The 20576-nt window shown below is 38.2% G+C and overlaps 3 protein-coding genes across 7 annotated transcripts; 1 reads left to right on the forward strand and 2 right to left on the reverse strand.

The window, feature by feature from the left end:
• The first annotated feature begins 300 nt into the window (after nucleotides 1-300).
• On the forward strand, nucleotides 301-2034 carry LOC145028669 (uncharacterized). The gene is made up of 3 exons (XM_078977418.1): nucleotides 301-482; nucleotides 1342-1504; nucleotides 1584-2034. Exons 1-3 carry the CDS (start codon nucleotides 404-406, stop codon nucleotides 1831-1833), a joined length of 492 nt encoding a protein of 163 aa, XP_078833544.1. The 5' UTR covers nucleotides 301-403; the 3' UTR covers nucleotides 1834-2034.
• An 86-nt stretch (nucleotides 2035-2120) lies between these two features.
• LOC145028668 (Major facilitator superfamily protein) lies at nucleotides 2121-5105 on the reverse strand. Its single transcript, XM_078977417.1, has 8 exons — nucleotides 4786-5105; nucleotides 4067-4211; nucleotides 3834-4002; nucleotides 3477-3747; nucleotides 3118-3383; nucleotides 2811-3035; nucleotides 2624-2726; nucleotides 2121-2550 (listed from the first exon to the last, which is right to left on the reverse strand). The coding sequence occupies exons 1-8, from the start codon at nucleotides 4934-4936 to the stop codon at nucleotides 2486-2488; spliced, it is 1395 nt and encodes a 464-aa protein (XP_078833543.1). The 5' UTR covers nucleotides 4937-5105; the 3' UTR covers nucleotides 2121-2485.
• Nucleotides 5106-17274: 12169 nt separating this feature from the next.
• On the reverse strand, nucleotides 17275-20042 carry LOC145028670 (vacuolar protein sorting-associated protein 26B). Of its 5 annotated transcripts, none has more exons than XM_078977423.1 (11): nucleotides 19800-20042; nucleotides 19464-19595; nucleotides 19304-19378; nucleotides 18851-18925; nucleotides 18677-18749; nucleotides 18552-18596; nucleotides 18365-18476; nucleotides 18203-18269; nucleotides 18076-18120; nucleotides 17772-18003; nucleotides 17275-17696 (listed from the first exon to the last, which is right to left on the reverse strand). In XM_078977423.1, exons 2-11 carry the CDS (start codon nucleotides 19464-19466, stop codon nucleotides 17515-17517), a joined length of 909 nt encoding a protein of 302 aa, XP_078833549.1. In that variant the 5' UTR covers nucleotides 19467-19595; nucleotides 19800-20042; the 3' UTR covers nucleotides 17275-17514. The 5 variants fall into 5 exon arrangements, with proteins under 5 accessions (XP_078833549.1, XP_078833548.1, XP_078833547.1 ...); XM_078977422.1 differs by having other exon boundaries at nucleotides 19464-19632; XM_078977421.1 differs by having other exon boundaries at nucleotides 19464-19635.
• Between the last annotated feature and the right edge of the window lie 534 nt (nucleotides 20043-20576).

A 20576-nucleotide genomic window follows, 5' to 3' on the forward strand; every position in this document is an offset into this window, starting at 1 on the left:
TTTTTAATGTGTGTGTATATGTAATGAATGGTAACCTTCCTCATAGGTGAATTTAGGGGTTTTAATTTGGATTTCATACATCTTTCAAAAATTGGAGATTTTAGATTTCTATACTTTTGGTCCTAGAAAAAAAAAACATTTTTTATTGAACTTAATAGAAAATTCTGACGGTGTTAGGCAAAGGGGCCAACCGTGTTGGATTTTGAAACTGTGAGGACCACAGGATTAAAACTGAAGATAAGTGCCAATGACAAGGACCAAACTGTAAATATCTCTTTTGATCTTATATGTAGAAACGAAAGAAAAATAAAATACACAAGTATTTCGTCATCGATCGGTGGTTAGTGGTTACAAAGTTTGTCCTTTCCATCTATTTTCCTTCAAAAATTCGATTATCAAGTATATGGATAATCTACCTGCGGATCTCTGTATGAAAATCTTCTGTTTATTGGATCATAAGGACCTCGTAACAGCCCAGCAAGGTTAGTCAATTCAGGCTTTTACATAAACATTGAATGCTACTTACTTCAATCGTATCACGTAAACTACATCCTCAATTCCGGAGCTTACGATGTAAAATTCAATATGTGTGATGAAATGATCGATCTCCATTCAGTTTCTGTGTGTGTACGTGATTGTTCTCTGTTTCTTGTCCGGAATTATGTGGTTATGGGTGATGGCCTTTACGAAAAATTGGTTTGGTCACAAATGGATGTTTTGGTTGCTTGATTTTGATTGCGTGTGATGCGGTTTTTTTATGAATTTCCAAAGATAAGATCTGGATCCAAGGATGCTGACTGTACTGTAGTCGGAAAGTTATCTTTTTTAGAGCCTCTTTCCCCATTTTTATTTTATTTTTCTTTTTAATGTGGTACTTGATTTAAATCTAGCGTTCGGGAGAAACTTACAAAAGAGTTGGTATATGTCGTGATATATTATTGGGTTTCTCTAGAGATTGTCAGCTATACAATTTTTCTTGTTCTTTTTTCATAGACAAATCAGAGAATTTTAGGATGAACGAAATGTGATTGGGAAATTGATCTTGTATACACTCATCAAACCACAGTGTACTGGTCTTGATGAGTTTGCAAATGGAAATGCTTGTGTTTGGATGTTTGTTCGGTAGAGAAGTTGTGTTCAATAAATGCAACCTCTTAACCATGAAATTCTGTATTCTGTTTACACCAAGAGTCCCTTATTAGAACAGAGTTTTGGCTTTTAGTTTTGTAAGTTATGTCTTTTGAGAGTAAAAAATGGCCTGATTTCTTGTTGAACAAGAGTTGATATTGAAATTGGTGAGTTATAAGAGTGATAGAATAGTTTGTTGTTTGTTAACTTAAGTGTGCAGGAAGTGGAAGGTGTTTAGTTTGGAAAATGATCTTTGGTGTAACCTATTTAAAGAAAGATGGGGAATAGAGCGAGCCATATTTTATGCACCCACTGATGATGCAAAGTCATGGAAAGATGTATATGCAGTTCAAGATCGGTGTGATCGTGTTGGATTGTAAGTAACCATCACCATCACCATCACTTGCTACTTATAATTATAAACAATTAAGTATTCATTAAAAAGCGGTTTGCAGGGGGCTGAAGATCATAAGGGAAGGAGATGACTATTTCTTGATCCACCAAGGAGAAATTCAAAGACATTTGGGTTCAAGACATCTGCAAGATGATGCTTCTGCTTCAACAAGCTCAGATGCAACCAGGTATACAGAAGATGAGTTTATGGGTAGACGTGATCGCCAGATGGGGATTCTTGACAGAATCCTGTTCTTCATTGGAGACCTGGAAACTGCTTCAGCACCTGCAAAACGTGGTCGTTTCTTGTAAATGTTTCTCATCATTTATCATTTGTTAATCACCATCACCATGTAATGTATATTTCTCTTGTCTTGTAGCATGATGCTAATAAAGTCGCAAAACTTGTATGTGTTTTGTTTTGATCAGACCCCTCAGTTTTCATCTTTAATCAATTGTATGTAACATTATAAAATTCAGTATATGAATATGCTTGGCAATTGTTGTTAAAAATTTGCTGCTCTAAGTATGTTGAATTTTGACTGTCGAATGTCAATTTATCATTCGGGACCTCATTTAAATTGCATAAACTTGTGATGTTATAAAAGAATCATACTGTATGTATTAGTTCACACTTGAAATCACACTAAAAAAACCAAGTTGTTGGACAAAAATAGAGTCTCAAACAAATGTTTTTATTTGAGACCTTAATACAAGTAGGAAAATAATCGGTAAAAATTATACATGATAATAATAAATAGGAATAAAAAAAAGTTGGTTTGACGCCGAGAGTCCTTGCAAGTCAGGCAGGCTACTTTAAGCTCTTTGTTCCACGTGTTTGTGTAGCCAGGTTACATGGATCGTGCCGGTTGAATAAACTAATCTTATCAAAAGTCAAAACACATGAATGAGATGTGTTTGTTGGATGTGTTCTCATATTTGTATATGTCTATTTTGATTGATGTTAATCATCATTTAATGGCTCAGTCTCAACATCTCTCTCTTTCAACGATGTCCAATCTTCCGACTCTGAAATAAATTTAAATAAAAACTCTTAGTAAAAACGGCTTCAAATTAATAAATATATCCGATCATCACTCACTTGGCTTATCGGTTATGACCAGTAATCGCCTCTGCAAAACAGAAGCCACAAAAAGGAAGATGGAGCACATTCCAAACATGATCGTAATGGGGAATGCATTTACCTTCAAACACAACCAAAAGAATAAATGTCAGGCATTTAAAGATGAAGAAAATTTACAGAAAAAAAAAAAAGCAGAGCAGCATACATTGTAGAGCACGATGCAAACGAATATATTGAGGGGTATGCGAAAGAAGTTCATAATAGTGCTTCTGGCCTCCTCAGGAATGTATTGTGACCTCATTTTCATGATTGACGGCCAAAAGATTCCAACGCAAGATTCAAAGACACAAAACCCAAGAAGTTGAATACTGCAACCCAATGAGATCCCTCCACCTTTCACCTCAGAAGGAGGGGGAGCTATTACGAAGAACTGTTACAAATTAATTAAGAGAGGTTAGGTTATTATTTTTTTTTTTAAAAATAATTTAATTATAGGGAGATAGGCTTTATACGTTTGTGAGTATAGGAAGCAAAAGGGATGCTGCAGAAACCAAAAAGACAATCTGCATGTAGCTTTCGACTCTAGGTGAGGAACGGGCCATGAGTCTAGCTGCAAATGAGCTTCCTAACATGGATGCCAACATGAAAGTCGCAAAAATAAAACCATGTGGAATCTCTTCATCATTTGGACTCAAAGCAGGAGTCCACAGGAATACAAACGTGTACATGGACCCTTCAAACAGAGACTGTATGGCTCCTAGCAGTGCAATCTTCTCATCTAGAGTTTAGACACGCAATTAGTTTCAAAATTAATCAACCAAAGCATAATTCATAAATTTTAAAAAAAAAAAAAAAAAAAAAAAAAATGTACCTGAAGCAATAGCTACAGCAGCCGCCTTGAACTGGGAAAGCAGGTCTTTGTTGTCGGAAGGATCTCCATAGTTCTCACCCCATGAGGATAATATAATGGCCATCCCGATTGCAAGAAAGCATGCTGCAGCATCAAAGGGTGCTACAGGCCCTAGACTTACACTGTCCACTAGAAAGTTACCAAACAGCCCCGAGATGATTGCAACCAGACCGTTCCCCAGGAATATGGCCTTGGAGAAAGTTAAAGACAGCCATTGTTGCTCAAACCCTCTCTGAAATCAGATGTCAACCAACTACCTTTTAATTATTCACCACATCTTTTTTTTTTTTTTTTTTTTAAAAAAACAAACAAAATTACCTTGTTGTGTTCTGCAACGAGCCATGATTCAAACGAAGAAAACAGGAGAGAAGTAGCAACACCACCCAAGATACGACCCAACAGCAAAACCTTGTATTGTGGAGAATGCTTGGTCATGCAGCTCAGTATGTAAGTAATGCAGTATGTCACACATGCCCTCTTTCTACCCCTGTAACAAACAAACTTGTTATTTACCAACACTTTCAATATATGAAGATTTGATGAAAGCTTACTGTTTATCAGCTAGAGAGCCAACGATTGTGCCAAACAGCATGGAAGATCCAAATCCAGCAATAAATAGCTGCCCGATATCTCCTTTCCCATACCCGTATGTTGTGTAAAGGTAATACACATAAGGACCCTGCAACCAGTCTCCAGCTATACCCACACCATCAGATTCAGAGTCATAAACATAAACATTAACAGAGATCCAAACAACTAAACATCTACATCTCTTAATCTTTTTTTAATTTCTAACTATTCATATACTTTCATCTCCTATAAAGAGTCAACATGTAATCCATTCCAAGTTTCTCTATCTTTCAACTTTACTATAGCATGACGGAATTTAGGTTTCAGCTCTACAAGCTTGTAATTCTTCTTTATCAATCAAAAACAGATGGACACAAGATAAGATCTGACAAGTAGACATCAGCACGAGTGGGTCTCTTATATACGAAATTCAATTTTTGGTGATTGCTTCATTAACTATTGCAAAAAGGCGAAAAATTAACTGATCAAACAAAGAATTGACAGTGCATCACTAGGTTTTACATTTACCAAAGATCCCGATCCGGCATCTCTTCGAATATATGTATATATATATATAAAGAGAGAGTGAGAGATTCACATTCAGAAGCAAGCGCGAATAATCAAATTCGCATCAGATCTTATGGAGCACGTTAAGAACCTAAAAATAACAGCACAAGTAAAGGAAATCGATCTGGCGTACCCATCATGAGGGAGTAGACAAGAAGATAATTGTTCTTGAAGGAAGTAAATGACTGAGAAGTGCTAATTCGATCTTTGTTGTTCTTACTCAACTCCAAAGCTGCCACAATCAATCCTAAACCCCCAAACACCATGTAATAGAACACCTCCATTGCAAAATTTTAAAAACTCAAAGGGGGAGTGAAGAAGATGTAGAGAGGGGGGTAGTTGTAAGAAAATGGTTATGGAGTATGCAGCGTCGATCACAGTAATATTCTTCCGTGTGACAGAGAGAGACGAGGAAGCAGGATGAACGCGGTTTGCCTTCCTCACCAAAGATGAAAGATGTCCATTTTATGGCTTTACTACGTTTTAAATAACCCATTTTGGTCCATGTGCTTTTACCATTTTGCTTTTTTAATCCCTTAGCTTTGTTGTATGTAGTGTGTAGTTGTGTACCACAATACCGATTACTTCCTTTTTGGTTAGCAGTTTTTATGTGTCCAAAATATCATATCAATGGGAAATGTCACTTTTTAAAGATTGAATTGAATTCAGATGTTTTGTCTGATTTGATCATTTATTTATTATTATTTTTTTTGCACAATAAGCCATATAATTTATATTGTAGATATCAATTAAGTCAATTTCGTTAGTTTTTAATAGATTATTATTTAACCAATTATTCTAAATTACATGAATGGTTCCTATGATTTCAGTTTCTTTTGTGTAGAGTCCTTAGCTCCTCCACATCGAAGCCATGTTTTCATACGAATCCCTACCACCATCGAAAACTTTCTTAACAGCCACCACATCCTTCACTGCTTTCGCACTCCACTTCAAAACCATCGCTTCCGGTCTCATTCCAACTGAGTATATCAATCCCTCTTCAAATGATTCTCTGCCCAACTCACCGTCTTCATCAAGGAATTTGATAGCCTCACCCCCAACCAGCTCTTCAAATCCGCCAATATTTATTTGGACACCAATTTATCTCCCTCCACACATTGAATCAAAGCCAATAAAGCTGAAAAAGACGACGAAGTCATGGTTATAGTTGATTACAGCTAACCCATAATCAATGTCTTCTAAACCATAAAAGGCACCTGGTTTTTGCACACCGAAGTGATCGAGTCGATCACAAGTCGAATTCCGAGTCTGAGCTTAAATTTTTTGAACTAAATTTTCACAAGAAGCATAAGGAAACAATGTTGAAGAATTACTTGCCTTATTACTGAAAAAAAGTTATGGATCTTAACAAGAAGGTAGAGCTTGTGGAGGATCATAATATGTTTGTAAAGAGGACAGAATATTAAAGAAGGGTATGGAGGGCTTGAAAACGAGGGTAATTGTTTTTTGCATCAGGTTTTGGTCGAGTTACAGATTCCGGTAAAAGGTGACATTCTAGTCGGAGTTGACAAGGAGGGATGAAGTGGAGGTGGATGTGTGTGTGTGTGTGGAGGGGGGACGACATCCTAGCCGGAGAATACGACTTGGGGTGTAGTAGACCCATTTTTCCAATGGTCATGGATTCAAAGTTAACTGAGGGGTGGGACAGGTGATGGTTGACGGTCACCAGTGGTAGTTTTTGGTGGCTAGCAGGTTTCTGATGGCGGTAGGTGATGGTTAGTATTGACAGGTAGTGATTGGAGATCAAGTGTTTCATTTGTTTCAAAATGAGGTACCAAACGCAAAAGAACTAAACATTATAGGGATCATTCATGTAATTTAGAATAATTGGTTAACCAGGGATCTGTTAAAAACTAACAAAAACGACTTAATTGACATGTACAATATACGTTAGATTGCCTATTATGCATTAAAAAAAATTAAAAATGGTTAAATTTGACAAAACACGTAAGTTTATTGTGCTACATTGACATTTTATGTGTTTAAACTTTGAATCTTAAATATTGGTTTCAACTTAGCATATATTACTAGTATGATATTGATTGCAATTTCTAAGTATGAATGTATTATAAAATTGATTACTATAATTTAAAAGTTCTAATAATTTTTTCTATGTTTATATAAATTTATATTGGTAGATCTCGGATAATATCATATTTGGATATGGAAATGGTTTTTATCGACAATACTTGTGTTTTGGTTTGTCCGACGTTAGTGGAAAAGGAACATAGTGTGTGTTTACCGATTCAAGTCCATTAATTTCGATGGAACCATTACAGTCCAATAATCTGTTGGATGTTTAATTTTGTCAACCGATCTAATCCAATTCAATATATAAAACCAAACCAAACTAATCCAATTAGATGTTGCATTGGATATGCTTTATTCATTTGATATTTTTTATTGGTTATCCATTATCTAACCAATTTAATCTCTTTCTTTCGAATAACCAAATACAATTATGATAATTAAAAATAAAACCGCACAATTATGTTAAATAAGACTTATAAAGTAATATTAATTTCAAGTCTTCAACGTATTTTCTTATTGAATAATTAATAATATTAACTGGCTTTGGATAATAATATTAAATATTTGTGTGAATTAAAATTGGATATACATTTGGATTGATTTAGTTAAGTTATTCATTCAATTTTCAGGATGATCCAATCCAATTGGATTTTGAAATTCCGCATCCGATCTAATCCGATTGTAATTGGATATCCAATCCAATCGATCGGTTCGTAATTGGATTGGTTAAATTCTGCATACCACTAATTTGTATAAATATGAGAAAATAAATAAAATCTATGATTAACTTTTCTTCCATTTTACATATAATTTCTAAAACAAAAACATTACAAACATATTCACCAAGATTTTAAAGAAGATTTCTTGAATCTTTAGTTTGAGGTCGAATCATGGGAGGAAACTAGTTTGTAATCCATTTCTTATTGAATCTTCAGTTTGAGGTCGAATCATGGGAGGAAACTAGTTTGTAATCCATCCGTTCTTGAATCTTTAGTTTGAGGTCGAATCGTGGGAGGAAACTAGTTTGCAATCCATTTGTTTTTGTAGTACGAGATAATATTCCTTAGATGAGATGCCCCACCGAAGACGAATACATTGCAACCATTTTTGCCTTTTCTTTTATAACGAATCTTTTCTTTTTTCTTTTTTTGATTATTTACCCCTATAAATATCACACATTATACTCATTATCTCACATAACTTTCTACCAATTTCTACCACTATTCGAATCTCGGGAAATGACTTAAAAGGGTAACATTATTTTTGTTTTATACATATATAATTTGTTATGTGTTTTTATTGAAAAAATACACCAGCAAGTGTAACACCCATAAAAATCAAACCAATTTAAAACTTTTTCAAACATCCAAAAGCCATTAGTTACTACAAAATGTTTTCAAAATAGTTTCAAATCAGAGTATCAAGGAAACCATAAGTCCAAAACACGAGGATGTATACGCTCACGCTTTCGCCTTGCCGAGACATCTGAAGCACCTGAAACAATAAACTAAAACTGTAAGCACAAAGCTTAGTGAGTTCGCCCTAAATACCCATACACACAACAATACACATATAATCATAAATAACATACTGTGGGTCCAATCAACCATCGGGTTGGAATACCCCATACCCAATCAACCTCCGGGTCCAGTCATCCATCCGGATGGAATACTCAAGGTTGGAATGTCAATATATATATATATATATATATATATATATATATATATATATATATATATATATAACGGGTCCAGTCATCCTCGGGATGGAATACCCTCGGCGCACAACCATCGGGTTGGAATGCCCACATACTACGAGTCCAATCATCCTCGAGATGGAATACTCTCGGCCCACAACCATCGGGTTGGAATGTCCAAGTCTATTGGCTTTTGCACAACGCAGATAAACCTCAACCACCAATCAAACATGTGTACATATATATATCAGATAATCACATAACAGTCTAAATACATACAAATTGTAACGCCCTGATATGCAAGTAATTGACTAACATAAGAACTTTCTTGATTTCAAGGTCTACTCGATGAGTTGGTAGCCCTACTCGTCGAGTAGCAGCGGGTTGGTCCGCGTGTTTAGTGATCTATTCGACAATTCCAAGTAGGGACTCGACGAGTAGGAGCTGGCAGATGAAACCCTAAATCCTGGGGTTTTGGCACCCTATTTAAGGATTACATATTCTCCTTAGCCTCTCTTACTGTCTCTCTCAAATCCAGAAACCCTAATTCATGGTTACCCTCTTTTGTGTGTGCTTTTTACCTTGAAAGAAGATCCTTTGGAGTTCAAGAAGTTGGAGCTAGTGGTTGTTGTAGATTCGAATTCTTCCTTGGCTTTGCATCATTTTGAAGGTTAAAAGTTGTTACCTTGGTTCTCCTTTGATTAGAACCCCTCATGGTTGGGTTTAGAGCCCTTTTTAGGGTTTTGTGGTGATTCTCTGTGTTGGGTCAATATTTGAGGCTGCAACCTCAGATCTAGGATCCTTTAGCCTCTCTTTATCATAAAGTTAAGTATGTGCCAAGCTATGAGCTATCCCATTGCCTTAAGCCATTCCTTTTAGCTTGTTTTGGGTCATACCATCTTGCATGTACGTAAAGTTTGCAACTTTAGGTGATAATCATACCCTATAAGCTTAGATCTACAGTTTGGAGCCTTTGCATGACTTAAAAAGTTTCTGTATGGATGAGGGATTTAAGGTACTCGGCGAGTCACATGGTCGACTCGGCGAGTCATTTGAAGATGGTCAAGGACTCGACAAGTTAGATGAATAACTCGGCGAGTCTGATGAAGATTCCCTTAGACTCGACAAGCCTGTAGAGCGACTCGGCGAGTCGGTTAAGGTTTTCCCAACTTGTTAGGTGTGTATAAACTTGACGAGTTGCACGCGGGAAACCTCGACGAGTGGTCTCAAAGCTTTGATCGCGAGCCTTAGGAACTCGACGAGTCACTCTGGTGACTTGGCGAGTATTAAAGAAACTCGGCGAGCAGTTAAGGGTACTCGACGAGTTAAGGTCAACATGGACTGTTGACCTTGACTGATGACTTTGACTTTGACCATGAGTTGACCCGTTGACTTTTGAGGACAGTTTTGGAAAGATTGGAGATTTACGAGTTTGGTTCGTAATAAATATAGGTGGTGGTGCTTGTATCAGTGATCCGAGAGTTTGAGCTTATCCCTGCGAGTCGAAGTTACAAGGTGAGTTATCCTCACTATACTCAAGGGTCTAAGGCACCAAGGCCGACCCTTTGGAATCTATCTGGTTATGTTATGCCAGTATGATCTATTAGATCGGTTTCTTAGAGGGTAGGATAATATTATATGATACGTATTATGAATTGTTAGATCGGTATCCTGGTAGATAGGATGATATGATGAGCTATGTGGTATGATCTGTTAGATCAGTTTTGTATGTAGACTGTTATGTGATTATCTGTTATATGTGCACATGTATGTTTGGTGGTTGAGGTTTATCTGCTTCGTGCGGAGGCCAATAGACCGGGGCATTCTAACCTATTAGTTGAGGGTCTGGGGTATTCCATCTCGAGGATGATTGGACCCATAGTGTGTTGGCATTCCTTTCACCCCCTTAAATAAAATGTGAGGTTAACTGAAGTTGTTTACTAATTTCTTTCCTTTCACCCCCTTAAACTTTCTTTTACTTGGCAAGTTATACCCCCGAAGCCCTAGTATCATCTCGAGACCCAAAGCAAGTCCCGAAGCCCCGAAGATCCCGAGAACTATAGTTGTCGAGCCGAAATTCTGCCCGCGAGTAGCCCGGTTTTTGTGAAGATCTCCCGGTTCCATCGAATAATATTATTTTAAGAGCCGTCGAGCTATCTGATAATCGTCTTATCAAGTGAGTGTGTAGTTACTTTCTTCTAACACATAGATATGAAACATTTGCTATAAGATACGTGTTATGTGTTTGTATATTGTTTGTTTACTTGAGATGGATGTTGAATGAATGTTTTATACAAGTTTTTAAATGATTTAAAATGTATATGTAATTTATATTTACAAATATGTTGGGTAGAACATGAGTAGACGAAACAGTTGGTGTGTGATGAAAGATGAGTTTGAGGATGAGACAAAAGATTATATAGATCAATAGATTAGAGTGATGGGTGAAAAATGAGTGAAACCTTTACCCAAACAATGCCCCCCATCATTTAGCAGAGTAAGGATGACAACCACAGACTATTCTAGACAGTCCTATGGAACACTAGCAAGTTCGCAACTTGTAGGTGTTGTGGACTTGATGTTCACCGGTGTACTCTAAAAAACCTAGCAGCTATAGATTTAGTGCCTCATAATAAAATGATGGTAGCTATGGATTTAGTACATTGTAGATGAACTTGGATAGCTATGGATCTAGTACTGTATAGATGAACCTTGGTAGCTATGGATTTAGTACAGTGTAAATGAACTTTGGTAGCTATGGATTTAGTACTATATAGATGAACCTTGGTAGCTATGGATTTAGTATTGTATAGATGAACCTTGGAAGCTATGGATTTAGTGTTTGTTATAGGAACCTCGGGTAGTAATGGACTTTGTGTCAATTCCTTAGGTCAATCCTTAGGAACGAATGAAGGAATGATAGTTGATTCTTAGGATAAAACCTTAAGAAATAAAGAAGATAATGTGGATGGGTAATTATGTTGATTGTTTGATGATTGAATATAATAATTATATTATTGTGCGTTGAAAACCCTATATGCTCACCAGGCTCCCAAGTCTGAACCACTCAGTTTTCTTTGCATTACAGGTAATGACACAAGAGTATAAGTTGGTGGACTTGACGAGAGATTTTGGATTATAGATCAGTTGTTATAAATAACTGTTGTAAGGTCTATTTTATATTGTTTATCCTTTTGGTCTGTAACGGAACATGACAACCCGAGATTTTGTTATTTAATGAAAATACATTTCTTTAAAGAAATGCTTTGATAAATTCTTATCATATTTTATTTTGGGAACAAATTCTGCAACACTTTTATGTAAAAAGATTACTTTGATTTTCAAACAAAGCATAAACAAAACTAGTCTTTTCTGGCCGTGAAATTGGGGATGTCACAACAAAGAATTGCCCTAAGGGATATGCAGTCTGCTTTCACTACAATCTGATCAGCCATCAGAAGGCCGAGTGCCCTCGGCGTGTATAAGGATCAGCCGAGGGTTCCACTCATGCTGCTTTGCGTGCTATTGATAGTCGGACGGTGAAGGCCGAGGTTCCGAGGGCTCGTGGGAGAGCCTTTCAGCTAACAACAGAGGAGGTCAACGCAGCACCAGATGTCGTGGATGGTACATATTTCCTTATTTATTTATTTTGAGATTTATTGTGCTTATTTTGTGCTATATTTAGATACATTTCTTGTGAGTTTTGTACCTACTTTGGTGTTATTTGACCCGGGTGCGAGTCGGTTCTTTGAGTCCTTAGCTTTTAGTTGTCACATTAGTATCCGACGTGAGGCATTGAGTCGGCCTCTGAAGGTTTCCATAGCCGATGAGCATGTAGTTTTGCTACTGATGTATTCTGAGGATGTGTGTTGGAGATTTTTGGTGTCGAGTTCCCGATAGATCTGGTGCCGATAGCGATGGGTGAGGTATGTGTCATCGTGGGCATGTATTGGTTGAGCCGCTTTGGAGCAGTGATCGACTGTGAGCGTCAATTGGTGAATATATGAGACCCTAGTGGGGGAGTGCTTACAGTGTATGGCGAGGGTACTAGATCTGGGGTCAGATTTCTGCTCTCTGTTGCCAGAGCGAGATAGAGTCTACAACAAGGTTGTATGGGGTTTTTGGTGTATGTGATGGATACGCGGGTTGCCACATAGAGGTCGAGTTCTACCGCCGGGGCACCGATAGTGTGCGAGTTTCTGGATGTTTTACCCGAGGAGTTGTCTTTATGTGCCCCTTGAGAGGCGGGTGGAATTCCGGATTGATTTAGTTCCGGGCGCGATGCCTATTGCCAAGGCACCTTATCGCCTTGCACCACCAGAGATGTAAGAGTTATCCTCGTAGCTTCAGGAGTTGCTGGGGAAAGGATTTATCAGACCAAGTAGCTCACCGTGGGGAGCCCCGGTCCTTTTTGTCAAGAAAAAGGATGGTTCACACAGGATGCGTATTGATTAGCGGGAGTTGAACAAGCTGATGGTCAAGAACCGTTATCCACTTCCGAGGATCGACGATTTGTTTGATCAGTTGCAGGGGGCATCTTGATTTTCCAAGATCGATTTAAGGTATGGATATCATCATATGAGACTCTGCGAGGAGGATATCCATAAGATGGCCTTTAGGACTCGTTATGGGTACTACGAGTTAGTGGTGATGCCTTTCGGGCTCACCAACGTACCGTCAATGTTCATGGATCTCATGAACCGTATGTGTAGGCCTATGTTGGACCGGTCAGTGATCGTGTTCATCGATGACATCTTGGTGTACTCGAGGTCCAGAGAGCAGCATGATGAGCATCTGCGAGAGGTTCTTGGGGTATTGAGGTCGGAGAGTCTGTATGTCAAATTCTCCAAGTGTGACTTCTGGTTACGAGAGGTCTAGTTATTGGGACACCTCATTAATCAGAATGGGATATTTGTCGATCCGGCCAAGATTGAGCCAGTTATGCGATGGGAGGTGTCGAGATCTCCATCGGAGATCAGGAGTTTTCTGGGATTGGCCGGTTACTATCGGAGATTTATCAAGGATTTCTCCAAGATTGCGATTCCTCTCACCAGATTGACCCGGAAGGGTGTTACTTTTGTTTGGGGGGCCGATCAGCAGACATCATTCGAGACTCTTCACCAGAGGTTGTGCAAAGCTCCGGTGTTAGCCCTTCCGAAGGGAGTGGAGGACTTCATGCTCTATTGTGATGCATCCACTTCAGGGATAGGTGGGGTGTTGATGAATACGGGTCACGTGATAACATACGTGTCAAGCAGTTGAAGCCTCACGAGACGAGGTATCCCACCCATGATTTGGAGTTGGGGCGGTGGTGTTTGCCCTCAAGATTTGGCGCCACTATCTTTATGGTGTCCGGTGTACCATATTCACGGACCATAAGACCCGGAAGTACCTGATGGATCAGCCCAACCTGAATATGAGACAAAGGAGATGGTTGGATGTAATGAAGGAATATGAATGTGAGATCTTATATCACCCAGGCAAGGCTATTGTGGTAGTCGATACCTTAAGTCGCAGAGCCGAGAGCGCTCCGATCCAGGATGTCTGTATGCGGATGACGGTGATGACTCCAGTCTTAGATACCATCCGAGAGGCTCAGGTGGATGCTGTGAGACCGAAGAACTGCAAGAGAGAGCGTGCGATTAGGCAGGTTTCCAAATTTGTGACGAACAGTCGTGGGCTTATGACTTTCCATGGACAAATTTGGGTGCCCTATACAAGTGGAGCTCACAATGTATTGTTGGATGAGGCACATAGATCAATATTCTCAATCCACCCAGGGGCCACTAAGATGTATTTGGACCTGAAGATAGACTATTGGTGGCCCTGTATGAAGAGGGATGTGGCATGGGTTGTAGAGAGGTGCTTAACCTGTCGTCAGGTTAAGGCGGAGCACCAGCATCCACATGGTCCTTTGCAGCCTTTAGAGATCCCTCAGTGGAATTGGGAACAAATTTCTATCGACTTTATCACCAAGTTACCGAGAACTACGCGTGGGGTTGACGCGATATGGGCGATTGTGGACCGGCTGATGAAGAGTGCTCACTTCCTTGATATCAGTAAGAGCTCGTCCACAGAGAGACTGGTTGAGACTTATGTGAGAGAGGTGGTAACTCGGCATGGAGTGCCGACCTCGATAGTGTCAGATCGAGACGTTCGCTTTACTTCTAGGTTCTTGAAGAAATTTCATGAGGAGTTGGGTACCCAATTGCATTTTAGTCTGCATACCATCCACAGACAGACGGGAAGAGCGAGCAGACAATTCATACGCTTGATGACATGTTTCGTGCATGTGATATAGAGTTCGGAGGAAGTTGGGACACTTATCTCCCCTTGGTTGTGTTTTCTTACAATAATAGCCATCATTCGAGTATTGGTATGCCTCCCTTTGAGCTTCTATATGGGAGGAGGTGTCAGACTCCCTTTTGTTGGGGAGAGGTAGGGCAGCGAGTGATGGGTGACACTGTGATAATACAGAAGACGACCGACCAGATTCAACAGGTTAGACAGAGGTTACTGACAGCCCAGAGTCGCTAAAAGAGTTACGCGGATCGGTGACGATCCGAGCTAGAGTTCCAGGTGGGAGATTTTGTCCTCCTGAAGGTGTCCCCATGGAAAGGGGTGATCCGATTCAGGAAATAGGGAATACATTTGTCCCTTGAGAGTGATCGCTAGAGTAGGTAGGGTGACCTACCGATTAGAGCTACCAGCAGAGTTGAGCCAGATTCACAACACCTTCCATGTGTCTCAGTTGAGGAAGTGTGTAGCCAATAAGACAGCAGTGGTACCCTTAGAGGACATTCAGGTGGATACGAGCCTGAATTATATCAAGAGGCCGATTGTGATTTTGGATCAGAAAGTGAAGGTTTTGAGAAGCAAAGAGGTGCCCCTGGTTCAGGTCCAGTAGCAGCATCGGAATAGATCCGAGTGTACATGGGAGCCAGAGTCCGAGATGCGCGAGCAGTATCTAGAGTTTTTTTCCAGAGCCTGACTTCGAGGGCGAAGTTTGATTCTAGTGGGGGGGGGGGGAATTATAACATCCCGACTCCTAGGTATTTCTTTATTTATCTATTTATTATTGAGACTTCATGTGTGACTCGACGAGTTGTGAGCCTAACTCGTCGAGTAGAGTCCGATTATACCATGTGGGTTTAATGATCAACCCGACGAGTTAGAGAGGTGACTCGCCGAGTAGGCACTGTGAGGTGAAACCCTAAATCCCCGAGTTTGGGGCCTATTTAAGGAAACTTATGTCCTCATTTCCGCCTCACTAACTACCCTACTCCCGTGAGTGAAACCCTAATCGGCCTTTGAGCTAAGAGAGAGTGTTACAACTTATATTTGAGTGTTTTGGTGAAGCATTGGAAGGAGAAGAAGAGAGATTCAAGCAAGGGACGAGGAAAGGCTATGAGATTCAGTAATCATTCACTTGGAGCTTCTGTTGGAAGGTAAAAGTCGTCACCTTGCTCATCATGTTGTTTAGATCTTGCTAACGAGAAGTTTTTGGGGCTTTTTTCCATATTTCCTTGAGATTTGGTATGACTTGTGTTTGCCAAGCATTGAGACATTAGATATGGACATTGTGAGGTCCATAGAGTCCAAAGGTCCCAACTTTATCCAACTATAAAGGTTTATTGTGCTTAAACATCTTGGTTAGAGCTCTTATTTGGCATTATGGAGCAAACACACCATGCATGAACGTAAAGATTGAAGCTTTACATGACATTCGACCCTTGGGAGGCTAGATCTAGAGTTTAGAGATGCACTCGGCGAGTCAGGTCAACATGGATAGTTGACTCGAGCGTTGATTTCTCTTGACTTTAAGGTTTGGTCAAGGCAGGGAGAATGGGGACAATGGAGGGGTACATTTTAACTATCATCTCTTAAAGAAATACGACACTCCGATTGTCTCGTACAAACTAGAATGTCTCAGGCATGATAATCATTTCAGCAAACGTTAAAAAGTTGTGTCAGTTACCTAATATTCCACAAAAAAATATGTTCAATTCTATTATTATCTTTAGATATAAATAACTAAAGTAGTTAATTGATTGAGATTCTTTGTAAACATGTGGCAAAGTTTCCTTTGTTTGCAGCAGTAACGAGTTTAGAACGTATAACCATATGGTTCACTATATAACTGAAACTAATATAAAAAGAAAAAAAAAAATAATAATACTAGCTGAGGGGTCTAGATCGGATCAGGTCGTATTAGAAAAAGAGATTTAAAGTTTTTATAATTGTACATGACAAGATGGAAGCAACAATAGTTTATTATTATTATTATTATTATTATTATTATTATTATTATTAAATCTCTTTTCCTTTTTTTTTTATCTATATTTAAATGTAATGAGGTAAATAAATTCAACTTTGGGCTAATGAAATACAAAATATGGGCTAAATCTTACATATTTAAAACAAACAATTCATGGTAGGTCACAACAACAAATTAATGTGTCACATATGATTTTTATATATTAGTTGTAAACAATATTTAAAAGTTAGGTGGGTCACTTGTTCCTACATGGACTTGCCATTTGTTTGCAGGTTACCATTGCTACCCCGCCAGCAGCAGCACCTCCGACATCCGGTTAACTACCCTCCGTGACAACATCAACAGGTCAATCCACCGGTCAACCACATCTCCAGAAGAGCAAGAGTTGCACATGTCGGATGTTTAGAAATAATATCAAAACTAAAATCATAAATCATTAAGACAGGCATGGAAAATAATTCCTAAAAAAAGCATAAATAAATAGAAACAATGGTTGAGATTGGATCTGTACCGAATTTGGGTCAAAGCAGATGATGCATATTTAACGAATGGAAACAAAATTAGTCAAACATGAATGCCAAAGTGCCAAACGCCCAAACGCAAAATAATATTATATATATATCTATCTCATTCAATTCAGGTGGGGAGTGGGACCCTAGAACATGGGCCAAATTGTTGGTTTAAAACAACTACAATTGATTAATTTGCTGTTTCATCATATTCATTAACAAAAGTATCAAAAAAGCACAACTAATCTACACAAATGTTTTTACCTATACAAATGAAAAACGTGTGTTGTTATATGAGATTCTAAATGAAGCAAGCGGAATCAGGAATCAGGAGGATTGAGAAGGAGTCCGGTATATTGTGATTTCCTGCTGCTTAAAGTACCTGCGATCTTCTTCGTCAACAAGCACCAGATTCAAATAATATTTCACACTGAATTTGTTGTTGATATTGCGGTGTGTTGGTGTGAGTTCATATGGGCTCAGGAACAGCCTGATTGGAATCGATTCGCCTAAATTAAACACATTTTCAACTCAAATTAGACATTTGATTTGATTCCAAAAGTATGAAGAATACTTATTATTACCTCTGACAGGAGCTCCATCCATCAGCTCAAACTTTGCTAAGGTTTCTGTCTCCACATGAGTGTTAGCCCCAGAACCAGTGGATTCCCGTCTTCTGATCTCAAGATCCATATTCTTCAACTTTATTCTAACAAGCAGAAAATATATCTTCCCAATGATCACGTCTTTTAGATCATACTTGCTTTTGTTGTACTCAAACTCGATATGAAGGCAGTCTTCGATTCCAACTTCCATCTGTCTCATTCATTACATTTTTCATTTTTTTTTTCTCAATGCTTTTCTTGCTAAATCAAAAATAACACTCACCTTAATGCTATTGTTGATGTCTGGAGCTGGGGTGTAGTTGTGCACCTGATGCAATCAAAATCATACATACATATTACATATTACATATATAGATACATCACAATTCACAAGTAACCCTTTCTCTTACTACAAAATCTTGGTATTCCACTATGCTACCAGCATAACCACGATTGATGGTCACCTTTAACACATACCTGAGAGAATGAGAATGAGAATGAGATATCTTATTTTTACTTTACCTTCATCTGAAACTAAAACTTTTTTTTTTTTTTTTTTTTTTTTAACTTACCTAAGTCGCACGTTTGCTCCATTGTATGTCTCGTACATCATTTCAACCGTTGAAAATTCAAAAGGATATGTTTTCTTTTCATACACTTCACCAGGAACATCCAGCTCACGAACTGCATAACACAACATAACAGATTCACATTGTAGTAAATCAGGTTACCCTTAGCCCTTAGGTAACAGAAACCTACCAAGGGAGGTAAAGTCATAGAAGTTGCCTCGGTCAAAATACATCTCTGCAAAAAACAAAAATAAAAATATATTATTATAAATCATAATATGCTAATTTGTTGTTACAGATTTAACACAAACTCACCAATCTGCCCAAGGAGCTCTATTTTGATACCGTTGTGTTCAACCTTCTTTCCTTGCGAGGGTTCTAAACAAATCTACAAACAATGGACCCCACACTTTCCATCACATGTGACATGACTAGCCTCTCAATAAAATGATCAAAGCAACAAAATATCGTCCATTGTCACATATGTACCTTCCCAGCAATGTTTTCTTGACTTTGGAAGAGGGGGACCAGTATTGTCTGACCATTTTCTTTCTTTAATGGAGCCTACATCACAAATATAGTCAACAAGCTTCCTTATGGATGCACAAAACCAGTACTATTCTTATTCTATCTTAAATTTTAACCAGTTCTCTTCCTACAGGAGAAGCAGTGATTAACAAACAATTAAAGAGCATGTGCTTTGTAAGCTGATGTTGCTATAAACATCAGAAATTTCATGGCAATAGACCATACTTAGCACATGAGATAAGCCCAATCTTCATGACATTAACTTGAAATATTGTTCATTCGGACATAACTGCTCACTAAGAATCATCACTGCTTGAGTTGTGTCAGATGCTTTAAATCAAGACTTACAGCACATTGATCCAATAAAAAGACCACTTATTATAATAATAAACTAACGATTCATCTATAAGATACCTGCTTGCGAGTTTTGGCATCGGCAAATGTGATTGAAATATTACAAGCCGGCTTGAAAGCTCCTAAAATGTAATTCTGAAACATACGAACGAAGCATCTTATACTCCAAGGCAACAGTTATAATATTAGATAAAATATAATCTTCAGGATGAGCTCTTACCATGCTGATAACGATCAATTCAATTTCCACTCTCAGAGCCCTAAACTCACTGATTTGATTTATTCAGAGCATTGACGTGTAAGTTAGCACGGTATAGATATGCAAATCGATTAAATTCAAGAGGTCAAAACCCTAATCATGATTACAAATTTTAAGAAAAGGCTCCAATCTGCTACTAAAAAAACCAAAATTCGTTACTTAGTGGTTGATCTAAAGATAATAACAAATTGGGCTGAGCAACATGTTGATATATATATATATATATATATATATATATATATATATATATATATATATATACAATCAAACAAACAGAGAAGCAAAGAAAGCAGGTACCTGAGACTGAAAGTTAGTCGGGGAAGATTGTGGACGGATCTGAGTGCTGAGCAAGTGATCCGAAGAGTTGATTATGGCAGGCAGCAATAGAGCAATAGAGGGGGCGGAGACGACGACCCCAATGTTAGGCAATAGAAGAAGACAAGTGCCAGATGTCCGTCGTGACGATTTCCTCTACTGCCTACTGGCGCGTGGCGTGGAAATCAGAATCCGGTAGTTTTAGGCCCATTCTTCTTCTGATCATCAAAGCATCAGGCCATGGCCCATAACACATGAACTGGGGACGGTACGACTTACGAGGCGTGTTCTGAATTAAGCCCTCCACTCCAGGGTCAACCTTACTTTTTCGTTTCATACATGTTTCAATTAGAAAAAATCACTGACTTTTTTCTACACCGTTTTTTTTTTCTTTGATACAGTTAAATCATTATTTTTTTAATTTGTTATCGTTTGATCGGTTTATTTCATATCATTACGTTGTCACTGCTGACGTGACATGAGAATGTGCCAGAAACAAAAAAAAAAAAAATGACAGCAAAAATCACCATACATTCATTTTTTGTGATTTGGACATTAAGTGTTCAATCTTTTCCAATTTTGATATTGAGTTTTCGATTCCTCCAATTCGCAATATAAATGAAATAAACATATGGAAAGATATAATTGCTTCATTCACCCATAATATAATATGTACAGTAGATTATAAAAAAAAAACAATATAAATAAAATAAACATATGCAAAAACATAATTGTTTTATTTTTTGTACTTGATTTTCT

Source organism: Lactuca saligna, chromosome 2 (assembly GCF_052625555.1).
Source record: "Lactuca saligna cultivar CGN05327 chromosome 2, ASM5262555v1, whole genome shotgun sequence".
Classification (NCBI taxonomy): Eukaryota; Viridiplantae; Streptophyta; class Magnoliopsida; order Asterales; family Asteraceae; genus Lactuca; species Lactuca saligna.